The sequence below is a fragment of the Chenopodium album genome, chromosome 6, assembly GCF_948465745.1.
Source record: "Chenopodium album chromosome 6, dcCheAlbu1.1, whole genome shotgun sequence".
Taxonomy (NCBI): Eukaryota; Viridiplantae; Streptophyta; class Magnoliopsida; order Caryophyllales; family Amaranthaceae; genus Chenopodium; species Chenopodium album.
Window position 1 is genome coordinate 2943801 of NC_137839.1, and position 19531 is coordinate 2963331.

At 36.0% G+C, this 19531-nt stretch overlaps 2 protein-coding genes across 2 annotated transcripts; both read left to right on the forward strand.

The window, feature by feature from the left end:
• The first annotated feature begins 4147 nt into the window (after window positions 1–4147).
• On the forward strand, window positions 4148–9775 carry LOC145634274 (protein RMD5 homolog). Its single transcript, XM_081685696.1, has 2 exons — window positions 4148–4293; window positions 8343–9775. Exon 2 carries the CDS (start codon window positions 8376–8378, stop codon window positions 9531–9533), a length of 1158 nt encoding a protein of 385 aa, XP_081541822.1. The 5' UTR covers window positions 4148–4293; window positions 8343–8375; the 3' UTR covers window positions 9534–9775.
• Window positions 9776–16906: 7131 nt separating this feature from the next.
• Window positions 16907–18102, forward strand: LOC145634275 (uncharacterized). The gene has a single exon (XM_081685697.1). It carries the CDS (start codon window positions 16907–16909, stop codon window positions 17933–17935), a length of 1029 nt encoding a protein of 342 aa, XP_081541823.1. The 3' UTR covers window positions 17936–18102.
• The last annotated feature ends 1429 nt before the right edge of the window (window positions 18103–19531 follow it).

A 19531-nucleotide genomic window follows, 5' to 3' on the forward strand; every position in this document is an offset into this window, starting at 1 on the left:
GTCCCTGAACCCCCCCCCCCTTCGGATCAGGAGTTCGTTGGTCCACCTCCATCTCTTGAGTTTCGGGAGGTGGAGGGGGGGTTTGAGGACGCGGAGCTTCCGGCGGAGGGGGAACCCTCGGCGAGCGTCTACCTTCATCAGGCTCCCTTATTTGGATGCCCCCGGTAGGCCTCATCCCCGTCTGAAACTGACGAGGCCCCAGCACGGCTAACCTCCTCCTCCTCTTTGCTAAGGGCTGCTCGTCCATTTCTTCAGATTCTGACGAAGATGGATCCTCAGAACGAGCAGGAGCTTTCCCTTCTCTCCTTCCGCTCCCTTCCTCAGACTGCAGAAAGGGGGGGCAGCAAAGTGTGAGTAAAAAAAAAAAATGAGCAAGTCAGGAACTTACCGGAACCCTCGGCTGAGCTCTAGTTGCAGGGATATCCCTCTCAGCGGCACCAGATGTCCCAACACCTCCTTCCAAGGATTCGATTGCTCGGGACACGTCCTCAGCTGTCTGAGCAGACTGTGCTTCCTCGGGTAATAAAGGCCTGAGGGGATCTCGCTTCTCCCACTAAGGTTTCTGCTTGGTGTAATCGGCGGCAGCCTCAATCTGAAGGCCCGTTTCGTGCAGATGCAACGGGCGGTTCTTCGGAGCCGTGATCGCCGGAGCCCGATCTAGAATGACTCGTTCGGCGTTCACCCCAAGCCGATTATAGTCAATACCCGAAGTAGCCTCGCTCAGTTCTGAAAAGAACAGACGAAGGTTAGACTGAGGGAATAAGCATAAAAAATAAGCAGAAAATTAAACAAGTCAAAGTCCTCGGCCCCAGCCGAACATACTTACCATCCCTGTACTTTCGGCTGAGGCCGACAACCGCCAACATCTTCTCTTGGAAGACGTAATGGTTATCCGGAAGCCATCTGACCGGGAGAAATCTCATTCGGCCAACTCCCCCAGGGTTATTCTGCTTCCCGAAGAAGCTCATTTGCTCGTAGCTGGGGTGACGAGCGGCATCAGGGTCCTCAGGGCCCAGATCCTGCATGTTCGGATCAGGCCTGGAGAGATATCGGGGAGCTCCAAAAAAATAAGGGTGCTCCGGATCAGCGGGAACTCTCACCCAGACCCATTGACCTCTCCAATCCTTATCCGAAGAATCGTTCGGCCACATAGTCAGATATTGGGGGCGGCTCTCTATTCGCCACCAGCCTGAAGACCCGTGTTGGCCATACACGCTCTGGATGTTCTGCACCAGCTGATGCATCCTTTGGAAGCAGTGCAAATTCGGCTCAACAGCAAAAAACCGGCACACCCAGAGATAATTCATCATCCGCCGAATACTAATGGGTGTTAATTGGCACAGGGAAATCCTATACTTTATTAAAATATCCCTGACGAAGGGATCCAAAGGGAACCGAAGCCCATATTGTAATTGCCGAGTGTACACCCCTATATATCCAGGAGGGGGACGGTGAATCCTGTCGGTCGGCGAAGGCATTCGGCACCAATACCCATCCTCTTCGAAAATGCCATAGTGCAACTCTATTTGCTCGGCGAACCGGTAGGTTTCGGCATGCCGAACCCACCACGAGTAAGGGGCATTTCTCACCATGGCGTCCTGAGCCTCGGCGTCTTGCCATTCGGCATGCCCAGGGAGCAATTCCCAGAGCACAGGGGGCAAATCTTCAGCCTACCCAGCCCGTTCTCTCTGCTCAGGTTGCCCCGCCTTGCCGGCCCCGGCGTCTTGCTGAGGCGGCGCGACATTTAAAGGAACGGCTGGAATTCCCCTTTCTGGGTCTTCCCCGACTTGTTCCCCGTTCCAAATATCGGCGCGGTCACGGGGATCCCCAGCCTGGCCCCGTCGACCCGGTTGACGCCCTCTTCCTCGAGCCATAACCAAATTCGAAGAAGAAAAGTAGGGAGAAGAAGAAATTCTCTCAAAAAGGCAAGAAAATCAAAAGAACTCGAAGAAATTTACCTTCAAATAGGCCGGAATGCGCCGGTCAAGTCAGTGGGAGCGACGGATTTGAGTGTCGAACTCGGATTCGGGGATATTGCGCTAGAAATTCGAAGCGAAAATGGGTTTATGCGAGAATTCGAGTGTAAGTTGGCGAAGAAGCGAGGCGAAAATTCGAATCAGACCTTATAATTCCAGGAAGGAGAATCCCAAAGGTCGAAAAGTTCAAATTTCTCTTAAATGCCTCCTTAATTAGCCGTTAAACACTTTCTTACTTGATTAACCGCCCATCATTCACTCCACTTCCCATTAATTATCCAAATTACAGTTATTTAATTAATATCTGTTTAAAAATTTAAATCTTTGGATTCAATTAAATCATTTACTTCCCTCCATTTTTATTGGATTCAAACCCGACCCGTCATCCTTCCAAATCGGGTCTGGGGGCAAGTTGTTTGGGTCCAATTTATCCAATTGGGCCTAATCATTAAATGATCCAATGTTCCAAGGTCAAGGCCCAATCCTCCAATCAAGCCAAGTCAGTCGTGAGTCATTTGGTCCAAATTGTTATGGTCAGCCCATGATTATTTAAGGGCCCAATTGCTCTCCTCTCCTCATATGCAAAGGTATAAAAGCCTTCAATTCATTCATTTATGTCATATACACAAAAGCCTCAAGCATTAAATCTCTTGCATAGCTTCCTCCCTAAATACACTGTTTGACTTCGGCATCGGAGGGGTCTTCCTCGGATCCACCCCCGAGGCCAGTTTACGTGTGTCTTGCTGTGCAGGAAACCTTCGGCCCAGCATCTATTGGACCGGACAAGTCTTCATCCACTTCATCGGATCTTCGGCAAGGTCCCATTGTTTCATCCGAAACAAATAATATCATAATTGGGCTTTAAAATCATATTTAATCAAAGTAAACATCCATAACAAAGTGAAAAATAGAAAATTGGAATAAAATTGCAAAACCCTAGAACAAGATAACCTCCAAAATTTCAGAAATTTAGCAAATATAAATTGCATAATTCTACAAAATTATAACGACAAAGTAGACGATCAAGGAGAAACACAAAGTAAACAAGATTGTAATTAGAGCATATAAGCTATAGTTTTGAGAAGAACAAAATTGTACCTTTTTTCTAAAGTGACACTAGAAAGCTGAAGAGGGCGACTGGAGAGAGAGCAGTGACTCAGTGAGTCAAGTAAGTTGGAGAACAGAACATAAGTACTTCAGCAGACACTAAGAGGCGCGAAAACTAAAGACTACTCCCTCCGTCCTTAATTTTTTGGCCCATGACTTTTTGCGATTTTCAACAAGCGTTTTAAAACGGTTATATCTCCATTTCCATACGTATAAAAATTATAAAAACTAAATACCAATAAAATGTAAAATGAGGCGTATCAAACAACATTTTATAGGACTATATTATCACTTATAAATTAAGAGTATTTTATGGTCAAAGTTTATAAAAGTTAACCTAAAATTTTGCAATTTTTGCAATGGGGCAAAAATTTAGGGACAGAAGGAGTAGTACTTTAAAAATAGTTACACACTTACACACATTGGTCAAATAGTATCGTAGTTAAACTAAATGCCTTAAACTAATATACTATAGTGGGAACTCATTTTATGACCTTGAGGTTATAAGTTAGAACCTTATTACCTATATTTGTTTGTGAGTAGAGGATTCCCTTAATATTTCCTTATACTCAGATGTTGATTATGAGTTCGAATCCTATCACCTATTTCTTAGTTTATTGATTTAGGTGAACCAAACACTTGTAGAGTTGTAGGTGTATTTTAAGATGTCACCAAGAAAATGCAGAAGTTGTTAACATGTACTTCAAAACTGAGGAAACTCACTAAAGTGTAACATCAAAGTTTTTTACTTGTTATTGATGGAAAACTTACCTTGTAACTTTAACGTTATGAATCCGAGCCACATCAACTACATTTGCTTGGTAATAGGGGATTTACTTACCCCTAATGATACACAAATATTGCTATGATGCTCAGTTGCTCATAGACCTAATATAATATGTACCCAAGATCTCTCCACAACGAGTGTAAAAAAACAATACAAAAAAATAATGTGATGTGGCCAAGCGGCCATATAATATGACCAGACGCACATAAGACACACTGTTAAAAATGCTCAGTAAAATAAATAAATAAATGCCCTGATTCCTGATGTTGTACGAAAATGAGAAAGCATTATTTGTTTGTGTATCAGTGATAATCCAGAAGAAGAGAAGAAGCAAGAAACCCTTGCTCATATTTGACTCCTCCCCACCAAATCCAATCTCAGACATCATTTACCCACCATACCCCCTTTCTCCCCATTATCAAGGTCAGTTCTTTTTCTCTATTCTCATTCCAATTCTCTCTTTCTCTTGTTTCCTCTTGTTCTTGGATCTGCTCTAATTTCATGGTGATTCTTTTTATCTGGGTATTTATGGGTTCTGAATTGTCAGGAAATGGGTATTTTTGGTTTAATTTTGTTGGGGCTTTGTTAGGATTTCTTCCATGTTTCTATTTCAATTCATTATTTGATTCTTTTTACTTCAATTTTATAGAATTATGTAGCTTTTATGAGCTGTTTAATAATCAATTCTTGTTTGGGTAATTGAGTATTGTAAATTATTCATTTGGTTATTAATCTTATTATGCCTAGCTTGTTACTCCACTTGTTGATTGATTTTGAGTTGCGGATTAAAGATGAGGTGGATTAGGTGAATTGACCTTTTGTCTGATTAGTAGCTTAATCACATAGAGGAATTCAAGTTTGCTGCTTTTGAAGATTTCTAAGGGGGAGATGTAGTGATTGTCGGTATTTTCGCACCTTTTCGATAGTTTTCTTGGTTGGATGGCTGTAGATTTTAGCAATTAATCGTTGGTTGTGTCACTGTGTGTGAATATTAGACATATGGAATGTGTATTGGCTCACTGATTGCATTTTGGGGGGGGGGGGGGGGGGGGGGGGGTTGAATTTGTGGCTTAACTTTCTGGTATTTGATAAAGATTCTGATTTGGCAGTATTTGGAGTTTCGGCGATACTCCTTTTGGTCTGCTTGTATTTAAACTTACTATTTAGGGTTGTTTGACTATCCGAGAATAGTAATGATCTGCAATCGGATTTTTCAAAACACCCCTACTTTAATTGAATGGCAGGGAGAACTTGGGAATTAATTAATTATTATGAAGAGTGATTTCGTGGTAGGGGTGGTGGAAATCATCTTTGAGGGAGTAGAACAATAGCATTGATGATGATATTGTTGTATTTTACTTTGCACAAGAATATTCTTTGATGTACCAATTAAGTGAATAAAATTTTCTGTTTTATAAATAGCTAAGAAGTTGCATGCTTTGTTTTGGCATTTTTTTTTCTCTCTCTCTATTCTCTGTATCAATTTACTTGTTGCAACTGAAAACGCAAAAATATATGCATGTATTCATGTGTATACTGGATGATGATGATGATGATTTTATTACCTCCCCACACCATTCTTCAACATGTCTCATGACGCTCTCTTTTTCATAGTTTTGTGTGGATTGATGGATGTGGGATTGTGTAAAATTAATGTGTTCTTAATGGTTGAATTTTAGAGTTTGTTCTTTGAAATACTTGATTCATAAACCATCTATTGATTGAATACTTTGACGCGTTTTATGTCACTTATTGGTCTATCTTAAACAGAAGTAAAATATTTTGGCAAATAACTTTCAGCAACTTTGGAAATAGACAGATGTGAACAATTTGATTTCATATATGTGGTGTTTCTATATAAATGTCATCAGTCTATTGAGATTCAAGGAGAAGAGATTAACAATTTTCTTTTTCGGAAAATATGTAGTGCCTATGAAGTTACCTCATGGCTTTTTATTTATCTGGTTTTTTAATTGCATATTTTTTTTTATTGACTTCGCTTGTATGTGGTTAAGATTCTATTCATGTTACTCATTCTTGTGTATGACAATCAGCTATATGAGACTCTCTTCTTTCCTAGGTTTGGAAAATTGTGTTTCAGGTATCATTTACACATACCCTCTATTGAGTTGGTTCATCTTCTCTCTCACAGTATCTTTTGTTTAGTTAGGTGACTTTTTTATGTCATAGTTGGCTTCATTAAAAGCCGAGAGTTGCAGTGGTATGATTTTACGATATTCTAAATATTCAAAGCGTTCTCTTCGGACCTAGGATTATAAGTGTGCTTCTTGGGCATGGTGTTGCTTACCTCACTTTTTTTTCACCACACTTATTCTTCTTGTCTAAGGTTTCTTCTTTCTCTTTAACTTTATTAGAAGTCTAGAGCTGGAATTTGTGGAGCTTTTGAGAAAGAAATAATACTCCAACTTTGCAGGATGTTACAACAGTGTTTACTGTCTAGTTTTAGTTTCTATTTTTTTTCGTAAGTCCCATAGGATTGTATATAAACATTAGTTCTCCTCATCGTGGATAGTTATGTTTCTTATGTAAGTCCAAGGTTTTTTGGATACCTAAAGTTTTTTTAATTGAAAGACCCCATCGGGGACTTATTATATGTATTTTTTATTTTCTTGTTCATCTGTAACACAGTATCATAAATCTTTCTCCACTGCTGTTTCCACTTTTTGCATTGTCCAAACCATGTCAACCTCTTTCCTCGAGCTCACAATTGATTTTGTTTCTCTAATATACTTATTTGTAGGCTTTTATCTGAAGCCCCCTACCCCAACTTGCAGTAGTGATACATCCTCTATGGATTAATACCAGCCAATATGATGTATCTTGCACTGGCCTGTGGGGTAATTTTGATGAATATCTCGCCTTTCTCGGTCATAATTCTATAATTCTATATTTCTCTTTAATTTCTGAATTTAGATAATTTGTGAATTATATCCTTGGTATATGAATGGAGGTTGGGACTTGGGTTTTTTAGAGATTAACACCATATATACCAATTTGATTTATATTTAAGAGGTTTGTAGTTTCATGCAAACAATAGTTATTGTGTAACACATTGGATAGTTTTAGAGGCGCAAGATCAATTTTAGTGTCATTTATGCATCTGATATAGAGAGCTTATTTAGAGTGTTGTATCATACTTCTATGCTAGGGTTAAAAATAGTTACTGATAACCAGAAGGTCCTTCACTGGTAAACACCCTTCTCTAGCTTCATACAATTCTCAGTTTACCAATATACTATCTGCGTGATGGTTTTCCACTAACAGTTGGCCATTTGTTAGCTTGGGAAACCACAGTAATAATTAGAAAATCTAGGATGTGGCGAATTTATGGTGCTCTGAGCCTCTGATTGTGTGACCTATGATTGATTAGTCAAAAGAAATTCCAACTATATATCAACTTCAAGGTTCTTAATCCCCATAGTAGCCTCTGAGGTAACCTAAGTTTGTGATAAATGGTGGATCATACATGACTCTAGACCATTTTGGATACCAAAGGCTCAAGGCGTACCTAGGCGATAGGGATTCACTAGTTGAGAATATAGGTAGCTGAAAGTTTCATAAATGCTACAAGAGGCCATTGACAACAATTTAAAGACAAGTACAAGATGCACATCCCTTGTTCTTTTCAATGCTTCAGTTGATTGTTATGGCCATGAATCAACGGCGATTTACATTCCTAACTCTTCCCACACACATGGAGACTTTTAGCCCAAATTGCTTGGGACAACCCATCATGCATAAGCTTTTAGATTTTTGGATTGCAATGTGACATTCATGGTTACACTACTATTTTGCATGGGGAAGAAGTTAATTTTAGTCTAGATAGTTGGTTCAGACTCCAAAACAGATTGGATCAATAATTCCAGAGTATTTCTTGACCAAATATTTTGCTACACTAGCTCGATCGAGACATAGGGAGGATTCGGTAGATCAGTTGATGTATGAGCTTCCTATTTTTCAGATGATAATCAATTAAAGAGAAGTCATTGATTACCAAGAAACACTGGATGAGGGATATGACATTTGAAGACTGAACTATATGGGAACTGTTCTTTGCAGCCTATTAATGACACTGTCCTTTTGTTTTGTGCATTTATAAGGCTGTGTCATTTTCATAAAATTTCTCTCTGTTATCTGAATTGCCTATCCTAACATGTGATCAAATCTTCTCTTATCAAATGGCTTGTAGCTACTTTATTTTTTGAGTGCTATGTAATGAATTTTTTTTTTTATTTTCCTGAGATGGATATACTTTGTATATGCTATCTTGGTGCTCCTGCCATATACTGATACTTTACTTTATAAATTTCTCTCCCTGCTCTTTAAAATGTAATGTTTCTTTCATTGAAGATGTGACTTTGTCTGCTACGTAAATTATTGTAACTGCTGTTCTCCTATGCCAATTTCTACATCTTTTTATGTGTTTAATCTGCTTTGTTTGTGTTTCACAGATCCATTTAGAAAATTAATTTAAGATCAACAAAATGGAGCTGAAGGGTGTGAAAGATGCATTTGACCATGTTACAAAAAAACAAAAGATGTGTTCCTCCAAATGCCATGAAGCAGTAGAACAGATAGGCCAGGAAATTGAGCAGGCTTTAATTAAACTACAATCAGCTGATGCTAGTACTTCATGCTCAGATCATAAAGCCATAATTGCTGATCTCAAGACCAAGTTGAAGGAGATTGCTCAACGCGCCCAACTAGAATCCAGCCAAAAAGAGCTGAATGGACCATTAAGCAAGTACCCAAAGCAGCTCGAAAAATCTTTCAACCCTGATATATCTAAAGCATACAGAAACGTTGATTTCAATAGCCATACAGTTAATCAGATCATAGCCAGTCATCTGTACAGGGAAGGCCTTTTTGAAGTGGGAGACTGCTTTGCCAATGAAGCTGGGGAGCATGAAGCAACTGCCTTAAAATCTCCTTTTATTGAGATGTACCATATCCAACAAGCCATGAAGTCACATAATTTGGAACCAGCCCTTAAATGGGCATCTGCTAACCGCGAGATACTCAAGCAAAATGGATCAGATCTTGAGCTTAAGCTCCATAGGCTACAGTATGTTGAAATTCTGCAGAATCAGGGTAGAGATGATGCCCTAAAATATGCCAGAACTTTTCTATCTCCTTTCGCTTCCTCCCATATGGCTGAAATCCAGAAGCTGATGGCATGTCTTTTATGGGCTGGTAAACTCGACTCCTCCCCCTATTCTGATCTTCTTGCTCCTATCAACTGGGAAAAGTTGGGTGAAGAATTTACAAGGCAATTCTGTAATCTCCTGGGACAATCTTTTGAGAGTCCCTTGAGTGTTAGTGTAGCAGCTGGAGTTCAAGGGATTCCTACCCTTCTTAAACTGATGAATGTGATGACAAGTAAGAAACAGGAATGGCAATCTATGAAGCAGCTACCTGTTCCAATTGAGTTAGATAAAGAATTTCAATTCCACACTATATTTGTGTGCCCTGTAACTCGGGATCAAGCAACTGAGGAGAACCCGCCAATGCTGATGTCTTGTGGGCATGTTCTTTGCAAGCAATCAATCACAAAACTCTCGAAGAGCAGTACCAAGACCTTCAAGTGCCCTTACTGCCCAGCTGAGATTGAGGCTACGCTTTGTAAACGGTTACATTTCTGATGTTGATGAACAAGTATGGCTGTACTTTTTAGGTTCACAATTTCTCACTTTTCCTTTCTCACATGAACATAAGAAGTTGCTGTTGTGAAGTATGTTGTGTTTGTTATTGTGCAGGTTATATATTTCTTGGGTGGTAGTTTCCCTGAGAAACTCCCTTTATGAATCTTTATGTTTGTGTTATTGGTGTGATGTCGCCAATTGTATATATACATTCTTTCTATTACTTGATGGCGCTTTGTTTAGTCTCTAGAATTTTAAAACTAATTCTTCATTTCCTCTGTCCGTCTTGTTTATTACATTTTCTGCTGCTGTTATCCATAATTTACAACCGTGTTCTCTTTCATGGCTAACATAACCCCAACCATCTTTCGGTAAATGACTATACCCCATGAGAGCTAAATACAGTAGTAAAGGAAAAGGTCTTTTGTCATCAATCTTACTAGTTATGGTCTCCACTTGATGTAGGCAAGCTTAACATGCTTTCTGAAGTTCTTCCATCATCTTATCAGGTGATTATGTCTTGGTTTGTAAATCTTTGCTTTTGATAGGTTTTCTGCCTTTGTACCTAGAACCATGATGCTCCAGGGTTCCGAGCCATCAGGTGGGTGCGTGTGTTGCAAACACCATGTAGTGTCTTCTGTCGGCCTTTTGCACACTTAAACTACTGTCTACTCCAAGTTCTCCACATCACGTAAGCAAGAAAAAAAATTACTTTCAAATCTATGTACACATACATTAAAACTTGCGCAAGCATTACATGTGCCACATAATACACGTCTATCATGGCAAACATAATTGAGAATATGAAACCTTTATTCTAGATGCATGATATAAATTGAATTTGTAAGAGAAATAGGAGTTATACGAAGTATGTATATACAGTGTAGTTACATCATTAGGCTTTGAAAATGACGTGTTTATTTGAAAATATGCTGAGGATAAGAGATCGTCGACCTAAGATGGTGCAATATAACTCTTTCGGAATTATGTAAATTGGATGTTTCCTGTTTCAAATTCACAATGATGTGATTCACGTACAAGTAATGATGCACAAGTACAAAACAAAGGCAGAATTATGCAAGTCTTAAGTTGCCAAATTCCAAGTACGTACGAAGCATGGCATTTACCCGCAGAAACACAAGCAAATTTTAATCATTGCTTTTGCTTCATCAGTGTTGTCGATAAAAGGTTAGTAGAACACTACAACCCATCCCTTGAAATTTCGACCACTCTCTTTTTAAGTGATATATTCAATTCGGTTGATTTGTGCTCATGTGGTCTTGATTTGAATTTCAGTTCTTGTCATTTTATTGTGTCATGTCATATCATGTCGTGTCGAGTCGGGTATTATCAACAATAATAATTTGTATTAGATTGGAAGATCAAGAGATTAATTAACCGTGAGCTTTTCATCTTTTTTGTATCATATAATACTTGTATTGTACTAACCAACATCTTAGGCCGATGTAATAACTAAACTCAAATGACCTTATTTTAGTAGTGGAATAATGATTAGACGGAAAGAGGTTAGAACTAAAGTTCAAATAAACCCCTTCAATATTTTCGATCAAGATCCACCACTAGCCTATATAGACTATGTATATTTTAAAGCTATTAGATTCATGTGCAAGTTTCTTAGGCGTAAGCAGCAAGACCAATTTAAAAACTCTCATGTAGTACTCACCTAATATTTAACAAGTAATATGGTTGAGCAAAATGCCATAACTCAAGACAACCTCACATGAAAACTTTGAAAAGAAGACTCCTACCGCCAAAAGGACACACACAAAGTTTAGTACTCCGATTACTCCCATACCCTTCATTTGCTTTCCTTAATAATTTTGTTGAGTACTTCAATAATATAAGTGGGAACTACGACACAGCAAAAAACAACTCATCATAAAATATATGAATCTTTGGTAGTACTTCATATATACTTATACAAAATTTTAGGTTAAATCTTTATGAAAGAATGTATTCGTTGTATGGAAGATTGTAACATCATTAATAAATTGTACTTATACTATGTTACTTTTCTCGGATAATAGACTAATAAGTAACTTTGATAAATCGATTATAGTTATTCTAAGTAAATCGATTATTTATATACGATCTTGTATATTTGAATATGAAGGGAACCTAATTCCAAAAGCTTATTTTTCTTATCATGGCTAATAAAATTGGTCCCAACCTAAGATATAATGCATACAACACATACCAAAACATAGAGTCAAATCATTAAAAGGTAAAGAAATCTAAATGGGAGGTTGTAAGACTTGTAACTCTTGTAAGTCATGGGCTTCATTTTGTCAATTTTATGTACAAAAAATACATGTAAAAGTTTGAAATCATAGAATTTTGTCAAAATTATGAAATGTATTTTAGCTATTTGTTGGTATTTTAGACTTTAAAGCTACTGAAAACTAACTGACTTAGTAGTATTTTGTTGGTTAGCTTTTGGAAAGTTCTAAGACTTTGGGATGCTTCGAAATATTAGGGCCTCTTCCCTTGAATTTTGGGCCCACCCTCACTTGAGCGATATTTGGGCGGGTTGTGCGCGGCCCATTTTGTTGGGAATGTGAAAGTGGGCAGGGGTTCTGGTTTTTGGGCCTCAACTTTTTTGTCTTCTAATATTTGTGATATTTCGTTTAGACATTAGCTAATTGACAAATTTGAGTCAATTTATTTGTTTAATTAGTATAAACTAAAAAGATTGATTTGAAACTTGAAACTTGAAATTTTGAAAATTTATCAAAAATATATACTTACGTAGTTGGGAAAAGGTAGAGATTAAACACTTTGTATTTGTCTTATTCTCTCTAGGACTTAATCTTTTTTATAGTTGAGCTAGTCTATTAAATACCTTTTCAATTATTCTTGAGATACTAATTAGTACACCTAATAAACTTTTCTTAATTAATTTTTTAATCATACCCCCCAAAAAATAGAAGAGCTAAATTGTTCTATGATCTTTAAAGTCCTTTGTAGTAAGTACTAATTGGACCTTTAGTCGGATAATGGGTTTTTCCTCGTTAATGACTTGTGTTACCAATTTGTGTATGTTAAAGGACCAAATCAACCAAAAGCTTAAATTGATGGTTGAGGCCCAAGAATATGTTTTATACTCTATCATTTATTTATCATCAACTTTGTAGTACGTATGTGCCTCCATTGTATCAATGGCAATCGAATTAAGTTTTAGGAGGTAATATGTGTAGCCATGTTGATTGAAGATGGAGCATGCATGCATATTTTGATAAAATGATAACAAAGCCATATAATGAACTCACTTGTATCATGAATATGTTTAATTATGTTAATTAATTAACTTCTCCCTCTTCGTGAGACAAACAGTTTTATATTTCTTCTCTCGCTATATACTCCGTATATAAGAAATACATACTATATATCGAAAGACAGGCAATATTGAAAAGATTGATTTGAAACTTGAAACTTGAAACTTTGAACTTTTACTAGAAATTATAGGTGGGGAAAAAAGGTGGAAGAAACCGTTTGCATTTGTCTTATTCTATGTTTTGTATAATAGTAGACTAAATTAATCTACATTTTTACACTTTTTCTAATTGAGTTGGTTAATTAAGTGGAATTTTGAGACGCAACTTTATGTAAAGTGGCATGAACATGGACTTGAAGAAATAGAGAATCCTTTTAAAATACTATAGGTGTGGAAAGAATTAGATGATCTTGACTAGGGCAAAATCAAAATTCTGTGTTTAATGGACTTACTATATATCTCTATAATAATATGAAGTATTAATATTATTCTAGTTAATAAAAAGAAAGTATATACCTTGCTTGATTGGTTTTGTCAACTTGTACATCATAGTTCATCACAACTTCACAAGCATGCATGCAATCATTTCTTTTTGTTTACTCCGTATAATATTGCTTTGTGTGTCCACCTCTTATAACAATAGCAGTAGACGAAGTACTTTATAATGGGTGTTTCAAAATCATTTTCTCAGTATGACGTATACTTTGTCTATCACTTATAGCTTTATAAAGATGGATGATTGTTGTGGTTTAACAATTTTGAATCAATGTACGTAAATTGCATAAATGAATAATATTACACTTTGAATATGAGGTAAAATTACAGTCTAAGAAATAAGTTGCAGGGGTGAAACCAATCAACCTCCTGGATTGTTATCTACTAGTATACAACTGCTATGCATCAAAATTTTGTAATTTTCATGTTTCTAATCACACGAGTTTGCCCTTTCGATAAAGAGTACGTCACAAGTCACAGGTGATACATATGGATTTGACTACATATATAAAATTTATTAATTATTTTTGTAAAAATATTTCCCATGCTAAGATACAATTTGTAATAAGATGTAATTAATTTAATAATTCAGTCACAAAAATTAAAGAGTATTTTGTTTATTTTAGCATCTTCTAAGTTGTCATTGTATGTGAAAGCATCAACGTAGAAGTTTGGATAAAACCCATACAACTATGACATATTGCACACGTTAATACGTACTTAAAAAATGATTAGATCGAGTATATCTATTAAAATATTTAAACATACTATATATTGTTTTAATATTACGGCATTTCATCAAGAATTAAGATTATCTAATCATATGATATTATATGATCATGATCACATATTAAGTCAATAAGGACCGTGTAAAGTTTTTAATTAGTCAAATAAGTCACGGGCTCAAGAGAAATTTTAGTTCCGTAAAGTTCGTAGTGCTTGTATGTGGGTGCAGATTAACTTTATTTTTTAAATTACAATGCAAGTATAATTATACACTGTCAACTTTAATCACGTATTTATAATATAGTATAAATGTATAATATTATACTCCGTATAAAATTAATAAAATACTCCATAAATTTTAATAGGTGATTGATTACACACAAATAAAAGCCTACAAAAAGTTTGATGACCCCATGCAAATATAACCTCTTAAAACCAATTGTTATTTGTTGATATACAAAACATTGATCGTACTCCATCATTCTTCTTCAACGCGTGACATTTAATTTAGGGCCTATTTTAATGAACTAAATTGAAATTAAGCTGAAAAGAACAAGCCTTAGTCTCGACCTATTTATGTCAGTTTACCATCATAATCTCAAAATGTAAAAGTTCACAGCAATTAGACGTAGGGTTATGTATGTTAATACAAAGATATTACAGCAAAAAATTAAATTAATAATATGTCACGGACCTTTAGAGGCCAACTAGACATGCTCTGTGCATCATATACTACATGCTTTAGTCTCAAATTAGTAGTACATTTAGTAATTAAAAATATATAAAACCTATAATTGTAGATTTGTAGGTAATAGAATACGTATTGTAGTTGTTATAGGTCTTCATATAGGAGTAGTTAAATCTTTTTAAAAGAAGTTTAAAACAGTTTAAATTTTGAATGTCATTAAACGTAATACCTGGTTCCCAATACTCAGCTCACTTTAGTACGTAGCATGTAATGTAGCACCTCTTTAAGATTGTTGGTTGTTTATGGCAAATCTTATATACTACTATTTTCTTGGTCATAGCTCAACAGGGTCTGTTTACATTTAGTGAACTAAGCTGAACTGAACTGATTGGAGCTGAGCTGAACTGAACTGAAATGAGCTGAAATGAATATTTTATGAGAGAGGGAAATTAAGAGCTAAACTGAATTGAACTGAACTGGTTGGAGCTGAATTGAACTTAACTGAACTGATTGAAGCTGAACTGAACTGAAATTAAGTAAATGTGAACAAGCCCTAATTCTTTTTTTTTTTTTTTGACATCTCACAGCTTAATTCTATTCATGTTGAATATTGGAATTTTTTTAATAAATGGTACAAAACAGAATTTAATAATTGGTTGTGAAGAGGCAGTACAAGACAAATACGGTAATACTTGTGTAAATTAGTGGAAATAAAGTTGGTACCCGCTATATTCCGGGGTTTAAGACATACATTCTTGAGTAGGTTAGACAAAGCTATTAATTCAAATTGTCCCGTCAAAAAAAAAAAAAAAAAAAATATTAATTCAAATTGAAACGTTTGAATTATTGAATTAGAGGTACTAAAATACAACCAAGTTCAAGGCCCGTTCTGTACAGCTTAGTTTCAATTCAGTTCAGTTCAATTCAATTCAATTTACTTTCTAATTTCCTTCTCTCATAAATAAATTTTAACTCTATTCAGTTCAGTTTAGCCCCAATTAGTTTTATTCAATTCATTCAGTTTAGTTGTTTTCAGTCAATTAAATTAGAGCAGGTCCCAAGAGCCTATAAAATCTATTAATTGAAGGATTCCATCAACAAATAAATAAATATAAAGTAATGAAGGAAATTACATACATGTCCAATTTATTATTTTTTTTAACAAATTTGAATATTTAGAATTTTAGTTAAATGAATTTGGTGACTTTTCTCTTAAAATATTGACCAAAATAAACATTTAAAGAAGATTGTCTACAATAATTGGACAAAAAAAATACATTAGTGAATTACATTACCTTAAAGTTTACACATGAGACTTATTACTTTTGCCTTAAAAACAATCTAGAGAAAGATAATTGTGTGAGATCTAATCTCGATGGTAATTAACTTCTACCTCCTAATAAAAAAAGTTAGAGATTTGATTCTAACCTCCCCAATTACCAAGCAAAATTCAAGATGATCATAACTTTGAGGATCTTTTCTTAAATTACCTCGACCTATATGGGTTATGCTGATCAAGTCCAATTATGCACTCTACCAAAGACATGCTCATATGTTTTGTGATATATGGATGAAGTAATGGTAACCTCCATATATATCCTCAAAACAACGAACAATTAGTCAAGTACCTATATTATAAGTTGAAGGCAATTAATGCAATACATGCATTGTCATTTTGGATATAATTTCAAATAAGTAGAATTGTCTACACATAATTAGAGTAAAGTACAACAATACTATTACTAGGTCTCCATCAACCCTATTAATAAATTACAAAGAACAAAACAAAAAATTGTGAAATATTTAATTTGGGATGGTGATGGAAGCCGCACCGACTAAAAAAGAAAATGAACCAATTCTAATTTTATTTTTTTCTCTCAATTTTTTTTAATTATTCTTTATTATATTTCGAGGGAATGAACCAATGGCAATTAGTAGCAAACAAATTACACCTCCAATTACCATATTCCACATTTCCACGTCCCCCCAAAATTTTTATTTTATTTTATAAAAAATGGAGGCAAAACCCCAAAAAAATAAAAAAATAAAATAAAAATAATTTTGACTTCTTAAATCATAATTCCTCCTATTTAATCCACAAAGATCCTCCATCCACTACCCCTCTCCTTCCCAAAAAAAAACATCAACTTTCTCTCTCATCTTCCAAAAATGGAGAAAGAGAACAAATTCAAGCTAAAAATCCCTAGAATCTTTACTTCTTCATGCAAAACCCAAGATCTTTCTGAAGTAGTTGATCATAAAGTTCCAATCTTTACCCCTGAAAACACCATTTTTCTTCAAACTCCATTAATGGAGGTTCCTCAAGAAGACGAAGATGATGATTACCCTTTTCATTCCCCTGTAATTAAACCCAAACAATCACATTCATCATCTTCCTCAATGATGTATTGTAAGCCTAGATGTCCTGAAACTTTTGATCAGATGGTTCGAGAGAATTGTATCATTGCCGGAAACCCTTTACCTCGCCGGAAAATTGCCGGAAAATACTCACTTTTATCGCCGGCTGTGGAAAATTCCGGTGGCCGGCGTTGTCCTCCTGCATCCCCTGCTTCTCCCCTGTTTTCACAAAAACAGGGGAAAAGAAAGAAAAACAAGAAGAAGAATAAGGGATTTTACAAAAATGAAAATACCCTTTTGAAGAAAAAAGAAAATCCAGATAAAATATATTACTCTTCTTCAAATGAGACAGACATTGGTGATTGGTTTAGTAGTGATGATGAAAGAGAAGAAGATGAAACAGAGACTTTATTTTCTTTAAAGTCTGTGTCTTTTTCATCTAAATCAATTTCTCTATCTTCTGATTCTGATAATCCATTGAACAAGTCTAGTAGAAGTCTAATCAGGGCTCGGCCTCGAACACGAAGGCGAAAGCCGGGTTCGAGGTTGAGGAAAGAAAGTAGAGCAATGGTGAAGGAGGAGGAAGGAGAGGAGGTTGGAGTTGTCCCATTGGAAGGGAAAGTGAAGGATACATTTGCAGTGGTGAAGAGTTCAAGTGATCCTTACAATGATTTTAGAACATCAATGGTGGAAATGATAATTGAGAAGCAAATATTTGGAGCTAAAGAATTGGAGCAACTTTTGCATTGTTTTTTATCTCTTAATTCTCCTCATCATCATAGGGTTATTGTTGAAGTTTTTACTGAAATTTGGGATGCTCTTTTTTCTTATTGCTCTTAACTATTTACTCCCATTAAAAAAAAAAATCAAAAGAAGTTTTCAATTTTATTTTTAGGATGTTAAAAAGGTGAGATTTAGTAGTGATTAGTGTTGTATTGTACTTGTACTAACTATTATTATTATGATGATGATTATTGACTGTTATCAATGAGCATTTTTTTGGTTCATTTGTGTGATCTTATTTGCATTTTTTTACACTATTTTTTTTTTGTCTTTTGATTTAATTTAATTTTTATCTCTTTGGATTTTCTGTCTTGTTGCTGTTTTGATGGTTTGTTTGGTTGTGAGAGATAAACAAATAGTGTTCAAATGAAAGGAGGGAAAATGTAGGGGTGAAAAATTGATTTGGAAAAGATTAAACAAACATGACTTTGGATGTTTCCTTAACTTTTGACAATATTTGCAAAATTGCAATTACTATCCATATGTTTAGATTATGGGACAGCTTTTGAACTTAAAAAAGTATGATAGTTTTCATTGAAAAGGAAACTTGTTTTAAGCATGAAAAGTTGGGAATCAACTTCTCTTTTGACAATAACACAATTGACTTTCAGAGATTACTTTCTCTACAATCCATATAGAGCAAAAAGAGTTTGAATTAAAATTAATAAATGTATGATCTCATTTGATCCTTTTTAGATCAAAGGGATTTGAATTACACTTTTATATTTGACTATTTTTTGAGCTAATTTTTCTTAGGTGGCATTCTCATATTTTATTTGAGATGGTTACAAGTGGAAGAACAGTTCATCAGTATAAAAATATTTAAAGAATGAATTTTGCATTGTCAATTTGCTTGGATAGGTTTTGTATGTCTAGTAATTGACTAGTATTAATATGAGGTTTTTTTAGAAAATAACACCATATATTTTGTAAAAAATGGGTTATAACACCAACAAAAAAAAAAAACTTTGATTATAACACCACAAAAAATGGATTTCACCACCAACTAACGATTTTTTGGATGGAAACCGTTAGTAGGGCCCTCAAATGACACATGTCAATACTCTATTGGTTTAAAATAAAAAATAATAAAAAAAACAAAAAAAAAAACGTTAAACTCTAACCTAACCAAGCCCCACCAGCGGCACCACCTATCCTAGCCGCCGACAACACAAACCCAGCCGCCAACACCCCCAGCCCCCACAAAAACCGGCGAATCAACCCCTTCCTTCTCCCCGAAAACCAACCCAGCCCCCACAACCACCTATCGCACCGCATCAACCCACCAAAGCAAAGCATCCCCCGCAACTACATCGCGCACTGTATCGACCCACACTACCACCTCGCTCACTGCACCGACCCACGTAACCACCTCGCGCACCGGACCGCACCTCCCTAGCAACCTCGCGCACTCAAGAAAGCAATCTAGATTCAATTATCAACAATTATAGTTTTAGGGTTTGTCGATTTTGATTATTTAGGGGTGGAGGTGGCTGATGTGGTGGTTTTCGGGGAGTGGAAAAGAGGTAGGATCGGTTTTTTGAATTAGGAGAAAGGGAGGGGTTGCTGGGTGGTTCTACCGGTGACGCATGGGGTCTCGGCGGTGGTGGAGGACGTTCGGTTGCCGGGGACGGAGGATAGGGCTGCCGGCGG

Coding starts and splice junctions, on each gene's coding strand:
- LOC145634274 (XM_081685696.1), top strand. CDS start 8,376: ATGGAGCTGAAGGGTGTGAAAGATGCATTTGACCATGTTACAAAAAAA.
- LOC145634275 (XM_081685697.1), top strand. CDS start 16,907: ATGGAGAAAGAGAACAAATTCAAGCTAAAAATCCCTAGAATCTTTACT.